This window comes from Phasianus colchicus, chromosome 4, assembly GCF_987193195.1.
Source record: "Phasianus colchicus chromosome 4, bPhaCol1.hap1.1, whole genome shotgun sequence".
NCBI lineage: Eukaryota > Metazoa > Chordata > Aves > Galliformes > Phasianidae > Phasianus > Phasianus colchicus.
This window is the reverse complement of record NC_143439.1, coordinates 49,865,347-49,876,109: the sequence shown is the minus strand read 5'-3', so window position 1 is coordinate 49,876,109 and position 10,763 is coordinate 49,865,347. Positions and strand designations below refer to the sequence as shown.

The following is a 10,763-nucleotide window of genomic DNA, read 5'->3' as shown; positions in this document are numbered from 1 at the left end:
CTGGAGCAGATGACCCTGGTGTCTCAGAGTTGGCCAGCAAGCAGTCTGACCTATCAGTAGCAAGGAGAAGCCAACCAAGGCAGGGCTGAGATGAGAACATAGGGGTCAAGAAGCTTTTTGAATTAAGCAAAAATAGAAAAAACATAAAAAGCATGATATAACCTAAAAATAAACTGCATGGATGCTATCTATATTGTGTACCAAGAGTCCTATGCTTGTTCCAGAAGAATATCCACTATTTCTTTTGGAGTGTGGCAAACACAGCATGACAGCAATTATTAGAAGGGGTTTATTGACAGGAGGATACCATAGGGTTAAGAAAATTAGTTCATCTCAGCAAATCCTCTAGCTCCACTAGAAAAAAACAAGCACACAAGCAAAAGATGTCCCTCCCCTAAGATGCTCAACGTGTGCTCTTGTGTCGAGCCATCGATGCAACCACTGCCATCCAGTTGAAGGACTGAGGCTTTGTAAATCAGATTTCAAGTAAAGAGATTGGTTTGAGAAACCTCCTCATTGCAGAGTCACAGGCTGTCAGAGTTTATTAGCATTATGGTACTGGAGCAAAAAGCAAAACAAATTAAGATGTTTAACAGCTGAAATCTGAAACAAAATTGTGTTTAATGCTGAAAATCTTGTTAACATATTTTCAGGCTTCCCTTTCTCGAGGTATTAAATCTCAGCGCATGTTTGCGAGCATCTTTTTACCACCGTGGCAGCAGGAGGACACGGGCTGCAGTGCGGTGCATGGAGCCAGGCAGTGTGGCCTCAACCACGGCAGTGGGAGGGCCTGGAGGAAGAGGGAGCCGGAGCTCTGTATCTGTGCAGGCAGGGAGCATCACCAGCAGCCAGGTCCCCGCCTGTACAGGCTCTGGCTCGTAATGGGAGGGGTAATCTGAACTTCCAAACTGGTTTCCTTTCATGTTGGCTCCCACAATGAAAGAACCATTAAGGGTTTCAGTGATCTTCCAAGGCTCTGCTTCCAGCAGAAAATTGGCTCCTTCTCCTTGGACACAAGACCAATTTTTAATTGAATTTCAAGAGATGATGGATGCTGTGCTTTATTCCAAGTCTATATGCTAAATTAACAAGGCTGTCTGCTTAGCTTCCTCTTTTGAAACCACACTGAGATGAGTTTCTGCTAATTCTCTTACACAGGGCATTGGACATGTGAACCAAGCCCTTATTCAAGAACTGAAATAGGCATTTTGGCCAAGGTTATTACTCTGGGTAATAAATTGGTGCTGTGAGGCTGTGACAATAATTCTCTTTCTGAAGTCTTATGGATTTAATTATTCCAAATGGATCAGTGAAAATAAAACTAAACATGTCGGATATTTTCACCAAAGTATTTTAAAAATTATTAGTTAACACTTAAAACGTCTCTCTTCAGGGAGGGAATATCCCATTCACTCTAGATATTTACCATTTGTTCCTCCAGTCACCTCACAGCTAACAGCCCCCAAGGAGTACACTGCAGTACTGCTGGAAGAGGAATGAGCTTGCAGCCATTTTCTTGGGGCAGCACATGTTACTGCTCTTCTTACCTTGCAGAGAGCTCTCCGGATCAGTTGAACAAACTGGCCACGTGGATTGTTTCTCGCATTTAATTTATTACATAAATGTAGTTTCTCCACTGTCACCTTCCTACAGGTGATGCAGTGTGGAAAAACAGGTTGAAATCATTAGCCAGATGTAATGACGCTTCCAGGTGAGAGCCTATTAAACATAATAGGAAAAAAAAAAAAGAAAAGAAAAGTGAATTCTGGCTCACAGCCCCAGATCCCAAAGATACTTCAGCCCCAGCCTGTGGCAGACACCAGCTTCAACCCATGCTGCTCAGAAGCTCCTACAGATGCACTTTTCCCAATGTCAGTGTTCTGCTCTGCACCAGAATGACTCAGGAACGCCTTAATGACAGCTGCAGCCTGAATGTCCTGCAGAGCACATCCTTGGATCCTGGCAGCAGTTAATGGTTTATCTGCTTTGTATAATTGTTCAGATCTTCGTTTCCATCAGTTTTACCTCAATGCCATCTCTTTTGTTTGAGTTCTATGCTGGTGAGACAACTGTCCAGCTAGGACTTTCGTTACAAAAATAAATCACCCCATGACAATAAAATAAGGCAACTTTTGCAGCTATTTCTTCAGCACATCAGCTTGGCGTGGTGTCCTTGTGGAGTTACACCTTGTGGAGTTGCAGTATCTGATTCTTTTTTACACTGATTCTTTATCTGATTCTTGCCTAACTCCAGAACACTGGTGCTAAGTGATTTGTGCCTCCCGATGTGGCACTGTACAAAACTTTTTTCTCAGCTCTCCTGGAAACACTGACAGTAAGTAATCATTTCAGGATGTCCAGCCCTTGGTGTGGTTAATAATGAGTTTGTTAAGTCCACAGATCCCACTGCAGAGGTGCCAACCAGACAGACAGAAGCACCTCAGTCACACTTGTTTCTTTCCCAGCTACCTGAAGCACAGGTGGGGCTCTGCTAGCAGCCCATGTTTATTGACATCCATGGGCTGTTCAGGCACTTGGAGAGCTCTCTTTGCATCTCCCTGAGCTGTGCAGGGCATCACCTGGGCCTCACAGAGGTTTCTAGTGGAAGCAGCGTGATCACTATGAGAGAAGAATTAGTTAAGAGAGGGTGGGATAAGTCATATTCCTGGTGCACTTTTCCCTGAGAAAAATTTGATGCACTTCAAAGGGCATGTATTCAACTTTTGTGTCCCTGCAGAAAAAGTTGTCACTGTATCAGAATGAGATGGGAGAACTGCTCCTCTTTGGGTGATAAGGTACTGCTGGCTGAAATCTGTGCTCTTCTTGTCCTGGAACCGCTGTGCTGGGAGAGTCCAAGTACTGTATGAGAGCCTCTCCAGAGAACACAGCCCTTGTGGCTAATTCATCACTGGGACGAAAAGGTAGCCCACTTGATGAGAACAGCTCTGGGGAATGGGAATGAGGCCGCAGCTGAGCCCTGAGAGCTCACACACGTGGGCTGTGGAGCAAGAGGAGGCAGCCTGCCACAGTGACTGCTCTGTGCTTAATGGCAGAGCCCAGCAGTGTTGTTGGACAGATTGGTCCCTAATCCTCCTGTACCTGTTGATGGGTTTGTGTTGCCATTGGGGTATTTGTCCCCACAGTGGGAGTAGATTTTCTTCTTCTTTAAAATAATATATGAAGATGACTTGACCAGCATAGTTGTTTTCATTGCTTTATGGAAGTGATGGTCCGCACAGAGCTCCCCTTTATTTCCACAACCCCACTGCACAAGAAGACGCTCAGCTGTACCAACAGTTTTCATGTAGGCCAGCCCAAGAGTGAAAGAGCAGTGACCTCAGCACTGGCAGAAAATTAACTATGTAATCTAATAGGGTTTCTTCATCCATTTCTAAATAATGGGATTCTATTAGACCAAACTGTAGTCTCATCTTAATGATAATTTATTGTATAGCATATCTGAATTTTGCCTTTTATAAAGCACTGAGAATTACAATACACAGTTATATAATTGAATCATCTCTTCTGTTGTTAGTATTTTTCATTGCTTAGAGAGACTCCTTTTTGTTCAGAACTCTCAAGTAAAGATTTAGAAATCACGGGTTTTTCATTGTGGTATTTGAGTAATTTTTCTCATTCTTATTACTTCAAAATATTTTTGTAAAAATATCTGAGAAAGAAAGTTCTTCAAAACTATTTTAAGCATACAAGGCTTTGTACGACTGATTCTGAACAATTTTAAAGACAAATCTGGCCGTGAATTTTTGTACACATCTCAAAATCTCAGGAAAAAAGTTTGATTTCATGATCTTTTGAAGGAAACAAATGAGAATAATTAATTCCCACATTGGCATTTAAATGTATTAGTGGTGTGCAGCGGTGAAAGTACTGATCAATGGAAGCAATCGGTAATAATAGGAAAAATGAATTACTTTGCAGGCATGAGTATTAGACTTCAGCTGTGCAGTGTACTTAACTCCTGAGCTGAAACTGGCCTGTGGAGGCAGCCAGGACTGCTGCAAGACAATGGAGAGATGTAAATGGAGCAAATTTGGGTGGACATGCTTTCATTTACTGTTAAATACAGAAACGTAGCACAGCCTGATACCTGTGATCTACAGTGTGGAAAATTGTTTCTGGAATTGAGCAACAGAAGATGATTTTAGAGAAGAAAAAAAAAAAAAAAAACATACAAACATGTTTTGGAAAGGAAATATTTGTTGAAGGTCTCACCTTTAATAAGTTGAGGTTGGCTTAAACCTTGAAATGGATGGGTTTATATCAGCTTCACAAGCTTTTATTAGCCCTGCCTGTGCTGGCTGGACATTCTTACTCAACATTCAGCTGTTCACAGAATCCAGCTGCAATCTTCCCCTGAACAAATTTTCATAGTGATGGGTCTCAGCCTGATTATTTGAGGGTTGAAGCACCTCCTTTTACCTATACTAAACCTGCCACACACTTAGGCAGAAATGATCACACTGCCCTATGATAATGTATAGATTTTTTTTCCCCCATTATATGAACAATTCATGGTTCTTGGAACAAACATACCTTATTCTTGGTATTATAAGGTTCTGAACACAGGCATCTCTGCAAGAAGAGCTGTGCAGAAAAGACAGGAGTTTGCTTTCTCTGCACACTTGTATGCTGTCAGCAGTCCCTGGGAGCACTTGAAGCTGGTCCAGGATCCCTAGGAGGAAGAGGTGCTCTGCACAAGATTTTGCTTGTGTGAAGATGTCATTGGATAAGGACACCTGATTTGTGAATGGAAGTTAATACACGATTGGATAAAGACTTGTAAAGGACGTATATAGCTTTGGAATTAGAGAGAGTGCTGGTGTACTGGATTTTGGGGCATTCTGTGTGCAGCACTACCCCTGGAGTTGGCTCTTGTCAGAGCTCACCCATTTTGGGAACCCCCCTAAGGCAACACAGCAGGAGCGTTAGCGGCAGCTGCTTCCAGAAGCAGTGTGATACAGTGAAATCAGTACTTTGAGTTCTCCCAGCAGCACTGATCTGAGGAGGTTATTTTGAACTGCTTTTTCAGACCCTACTGGCAAAAAATGTAGGTAGAATAACCCGCACCTTGTGACAGTCTGCAGAGTATCTGTGTTACTGCATGTTGCATCTGATTCCATTAACACGATGACACACCTCAACCAGAATTACAGCTGCTCTGTGTAACAGCTCTCCCAGCTCCCAGTGTTGCTGAGGAGACCTGGAACCAAGGCCTGGCTGAAGCTGAACCCTGCTGAGCATGGTGTTCTCTGCAGGGGTCCCAGCAGCACCCTCCTGGGAGAAGGTCTGGGAAGCAGACTGACTCCTCAAGGTGCTCAGTACACAGCGCATGGAAGCTGTGCTTTGATTCCTGGGTAGGTCAGGTCTCCTAGGGGTAAAATACTCTGACTCTTTCCTGAGGAACAACCCAGCAGGCAGAACTGCTGCAGGCCTGCCTGCAGCTGGTGGTACCCCGGTGGCCAGGACTTTATGCAGATGCTCCATTTCAGAGTCCTGGACAGGCACAGCTCCTCCCACCTACACTTCTCACTGCTAATAACCTGTTTGCGTTCAATCTTCTTCCTCTTAGTCACTTGAAACCTCAGTAATTGTCTGCACTGACTCCATTTCAGAAAGGAGGAGGAAGGACCCTCACCTCGGCGTGCAGCAGCAGTGAGAAATGACGTTCCTCTCCACATGCAAATGTCTTGATTCTGTGTCAGTACAACAGCGAGAGTCAGCTCCGGTGATGATTTCCTCTCTCTGAGAATTTTCCCCCAAGGAAATGGGAGCATGAGCTGAAGTTCCTTGAACTGTTGCTGGATGAAAGCCCACACAGCGAGATGGACTTCTCTCAGGTCCTGCCTTGTCCCATCTCGTGGCTTCTCATGCAAAGTACAAAGCTGGTTTTCTAAGGAGCAGAGGGATTTTAGTAGTGCTCCAGTTAATTTCCTAGCAGTTGTCAGTTGCCAGCTGGTAAAGGGCCAAACAAAACTGGTGAAAAGAGCAGAAGGCATCTGATCCCATTGCAGTATGGCCCTCATAGGAACTGCTTTGCTTTATGGATCATGAGGGGGGTCTGCAGAGTAATGTTTGACTCTTAAAACATGAAAAAATGAAAATAACATTTGATAACTTTATTAAGGAGGTATAGATATGTAAAGATTAAACCATTTAAATACCCTTGTTTCTCAGTGAAAATTGCTTTTTAATTAATTGCAGTGTTCCTGCATGACATCTGTATGCTCTATACTAGCAACATTAATTTTTGCTGTGTCCTCCATCCATCTCAGAGGCTCATCATACAAACAGTTATTGTGTATTGGAGAGCAGGAAGTGCAGAACTGCTCAGAGCTGGGTGCTTGGAATTGAGAAGAGCAGACAACAAAACACTGCAGTTGCTGCAATGATGTCTGTTTGAGAACTCACCATACTGGCCATGCAGATCTGCCTTTGAACTCTTCAAGAAGCAATGTGTTCATACTGGGTTGATGCTGGACTCTCAGACAAATTCCTTTTTATTGGAATACAGTGAGGAGGGTCAAAACACCAGTCACAAACCTTACTCTGCTTCTGCACTAGAGCATCCTCTGACTTGCCCCGTCACTCTGCCTGGAGCTGTTCTTGGAGGTTGGGGCAGCTCACCCTTGTGTCTCTCACTGCTCAGCAGCCACATGGCATCTTCTGGCCAGAGCTCTTTTCCTAAGAGGCTGGAGCAACAAGCTTTGCGAGGGGTTTTTGCTGCTCTACTTGCCTAGCAAGCAGACACTAAGGTTTGTGAATGCTGCTGCTTGGAAAGGTGCATCCTATATGGCCTGTGGTCCCTGCATGGCTGACCAGGACATGAAAAGCAATGGCTGAAGAAAGGCTTTAGGGTTCAGAGGGATTATTTGGCCAGACAGAGCATTCCAGCATGGCAGAAGGACTAGGGAGAAACTTAGCTGCATAAATGCATGGTTGTAATCAGTCAGAGAGAGGTGATCTTTGCACTGCGTGAACCATAACTGAGAGACACTGCAGCACTTAAGTCTGCCCTCGCATCCCTTTTATAATGTCTTCACCAACAGCAGTAAGTTGTTCTGGCTCTGGAAAAGATTTTCAAAGTTTGAGTATGGGAGACTTTAAATTCACAACCTACTTAGTTAATCAGGACTAAGGTAGATCAGGAAGTAAATCAGCTTTCAGTGCAGTAAAAATTAGGAGTGAGAACTATCCTTGGCCTAGCAGAAACAGATCTGGACTCAATGTGCAGAAGCTGAAGCCTTTGTATGGAGCAAACCTCAAGTTTTAGAGACAAAATAAAGAACAGGTGACAAGAAGTACACAAAGACGTAGTGTGATGTCATCTCCTCATGTATGCAAGCCATGAGTGCATGCTGTGAAATGGCAGCAGAAGGTACAGGACTCGTGGCAGGGCCAACACAAGTGCCGCTGCACTCCCAGAGGGAAGCCTTGCCACCATTTGCCACCATCCATTGCCACCAGCAGCACCGCAACCCCGAGCCAGGCCAGGGCAGTCCCAAACACAGCTGTGCTTACATCCAAAATGGCTTTTCAAAGAAAGCAGAAAACAGCAAAAGTGAGCTACATTACAACAAATCATATATTCAAGAAATGCATACAGAGTTGAGCTTTTGTTTTGTTTTGTTTTGGTTTTTGTTTTCCTCTGTAAAAATAGACTGCGTGTTTTACTGCAGCATTTTAAAACAGTTCTATTTTCTTTAGTGAAGCAGCACTGGTCCCACTTTCCTGTCTGCGTTTGGCTGTGGCACTCTCTCCCCACACAGTGCCGCACTGCACGGGGTTGCCTCTGCCGCATTCGCTTCTCAGCCAGACCCCCCACCACTCCCCTCCCCCAGACAGTCAGGCAGGGTTCAGTGTCCCGCCGTTCCCGCTGCTCACCCCGCGGTGCCCCCGGGGCGGAGGGGTGCGGTGCTGTCCCGGGGCCGTGCTGGGGCCGCGCTCCGCCCGCCCCGTCGGGGCCGCGGCAGCTCCCGGCTGTGCCCCGGGCACGGAGCAGCCGTCGCCTTCCGAGGGCCGGTGCGGGCAGCCCGAGGGCGCGGCAGCTCTGTTAGACGGGGCGATCTGCGCTTTGTTCCCCAGTTTTTAATGTTAACGTATATCGCTTAATTTTGGCCGTTTCCGAGGGCCGAGGCAGCTACAAAAGGTCAGAGCTGACGCATCTTTCTTCCCGCGCCCCCAACCAGCCCTTCTGCCGCTAATTAATAACGGCATAATTAGGGCCTAATGATGGCACCGCGGTTCTGGCCTTCCTGGTGCGGACGCGGCTTGAAAGAGATGCTGCGGAGCGCTGCCCGTTTCCGCGACTCTGTCCCGATCCCGACGTTCTCCATCAAACCAATCCCGGCCCCAGCGCGCCCAGAAGGGCAATGAGTCAGGAGAGCTGCGGTGCCGTATTTGCTTTTGGTTTTTATTATCAACAATCAATTAATGGTACACTCTTGGAAAACTATATGCACATGTAGAAATATTTCCCCTTTTAAATAGAAGCATTCATTTGAACCACATATAAATAAATCTGAAAATCCTGAACATAATTTATGACGATTATGCTCACAAACATATTTCAACAGGAAGGCAAAAAAAAAGAAAAGGAAAAAAAAAAAAAAAGAGAGACGACATGCAACTGAGAACAGAAAGATCCCATGGCCTGAACGGGGCCTCGATAAACGCAAAGGGAACAGAACCCGTGAGAACCTTACTTCTCCATAAAGACACGCCATAGAGACTACGAGAAGGGAAAACGTTATTCATACGGCCAACTAGACACGTCTGTACTGATATAACACTATACAGCTGGGTCACGGAACACAGTCGTAGAAAGACACAGAAAAAGAGAAAGCATACCTGCCAACATTCAACTAAGAGCTATACTTTGTGCCTCTTCAAACAAAATTAGAAAACCCTAACGGAGATGCCTAAAAACTGCGGGAACCGTGGGATAATAATAATTAATAATAATTAATATTTCATAATAAATACAACTCGCCCGCCGAGCGGGGGTCCCGGCCGCGGCCCGGGGACGGCGGCGCGGGGCGGCGGGGGCGGAGGGGCGGGCAGGGGGAGAAGACACTTGGTGGCCCGGGCGGGACGCGGGGAGGTTCGAGCCCCGCGGGTGGGCGGTCCCGGCCCCGGCCCCCCGCCTGCCGCCGCCCCGCCGGAGCCCGCGGTCGCGTCGCTTGGCGGCCCCGCCGTCGGGCCGGGCGGGGCGCGGGGCGCGGGGTGCCGGGCCGGGCCGGGCGCGGCCCGGATGGTTACGGCGGGGCGGCGGGGACCGCGGAGCGGGAGGGGCCGCCGCCGCCGCCGCTCAGAACATGCCGCTCTTGACGAGGCTGCCTTTGGTGCCGCCGGGCCGCTGCAGCGAGGAGAGCACGCTGGCGAAGGGGCCGCCTAACGAATCGGGGATGGAGGTGATGGGCCCGGGCCCCGGGGCCCAGCCCTGTCCCGGCCCCGCCGCCGTCAGCCCGCCCGGCCCCGCCGCCCCTTTGCCCGGCTCTCCCCCCGGGCCGCCGGGCCCCGCCGCCCCCTGCCCGCCCGCGGGGCTGGGCCCGCCGCCGCCGCCGCAGCTGGGCGCGGGGTTGGGGTTGGGCCCGGGGCCGCCGGTGCTGTCGGGGTCGGTGCTCTTGGCCTCCTTGCTCTCGTCGTCGCGGGAGGCGTCCGACTTCTTGCCGGCCGCTCCGTTCTTGGCGGCCGCCGCCGCCGCCGCCGCCGCCCGCTCCTGCTTGCGGAACTTGGCGCGGCGGTTCTGGAACCACACCTGCGGGCGGGCGGGGGCGGCGGGTGGCGGGGTGAGCGGGGCCGCCCCACCGCCCGCCGTCCCCGCGCGCAGCGCCCCGCAGCCCCCGACCCGCCGCCGCCCGCGGCCGCCCCGACGGCGCTGCCCGCTGCCCGGCCCGCCCGCGCCCCCCGCCCCGTGGCCGCCCGTACCTGCACTCGGGCCTCGGTGAGGTCGATCTTGAGCGCCAGCTCCTCCCGGGTGTAAATGTCGGGGTAGTGCGTCTCCGCGAATACCCGCTCCAGTTCCTTGAGCTGCGCGCTGGTGAACGTGGTGCGGATCCGCCGCTGTTTCCGCTTCTCGTTCAAACCGCCGTGGTCGGTGAAGAGTTTGTAAGGAACTGAAGAAGGAAAAGAGGGAAGAAGGAGGAGGAGGAGAAGAAGCCGTGAATCACTCGTGGCTCCTCTGATCCGGAAAGACGGGCTGCGGCTTCAAAAAGCGTCCTCGGAGCGCTCCTAGCGCAGAGCAAGGCGGTGGTCGTCCGGGCGGCGACCGCGCAGGGGGGAACGCGGGGACGGACGGACGGACGGACGGACGGACGGATGGAGGGAGGAAGGGAAGGAGCGAGCGGAGAGCCGAACGCGCCCAGGGCCGGGGCGAAGTGCGCTCCCGGGGCTGCACCCAGGGAGAGGGGAAAACGCTGGAAAGTGCCGGCGAGCGTCGGAGAGGCATCGGGCTGCCCGCCGGCTCCGCTCAGTAATGACATTACCGAACCGCTCCGGTATTGGGTTGCGTTTCCCCGGTCCCAGCGGCTGAGCCCGGCCGGAGAGGTTTCGGTAAAAATGCTGTAAAAGAATGGGCAGCGAGCAGCGGGGCTGCGCGGCCGCCGCTGGGCTGGGTCTCCGTTTTTTTAAGACAGTGTCAGTAATGAGCTTTACTCTTTGGTTATTTAATTATTTTCTAAGCTTTACGTCTCATCGCAAAGTAAATAAATTATGCCTATCATTTTGGCAGCTTAAGATAATTT

The 10,763-nt window shown here is 49.6% G+C and overlaps 1 protein-coding gene across 1 annotated transcript in view; it reads right to left on the bottom strand.

The window, feature by feature from the left end:
- Positions 1-9,328: 9,328 nt before the first annotated feature.
- The window catches only part of PHOX2B (paired like homeobox 2B), a 1,887-nt gene continuing 452 nt past the window's right edge, over positions 9,329-10,763 (bottom strand). The window contains exons 2-3 of the mRNA XM_031588746.1: positions 9,949-10,136; positions 9,329-9,778 (exon numbers count right to left, since the gene is read on the bottom strand). Coding sequence (XP_031444606.1) covers positions 9,329-9,778; positions 9,949-10,136 — 638 coding nt within the window. The remainder of the gene's footprint in view (positions 9,779-9,948; positions 10,137-10,763) is intronic.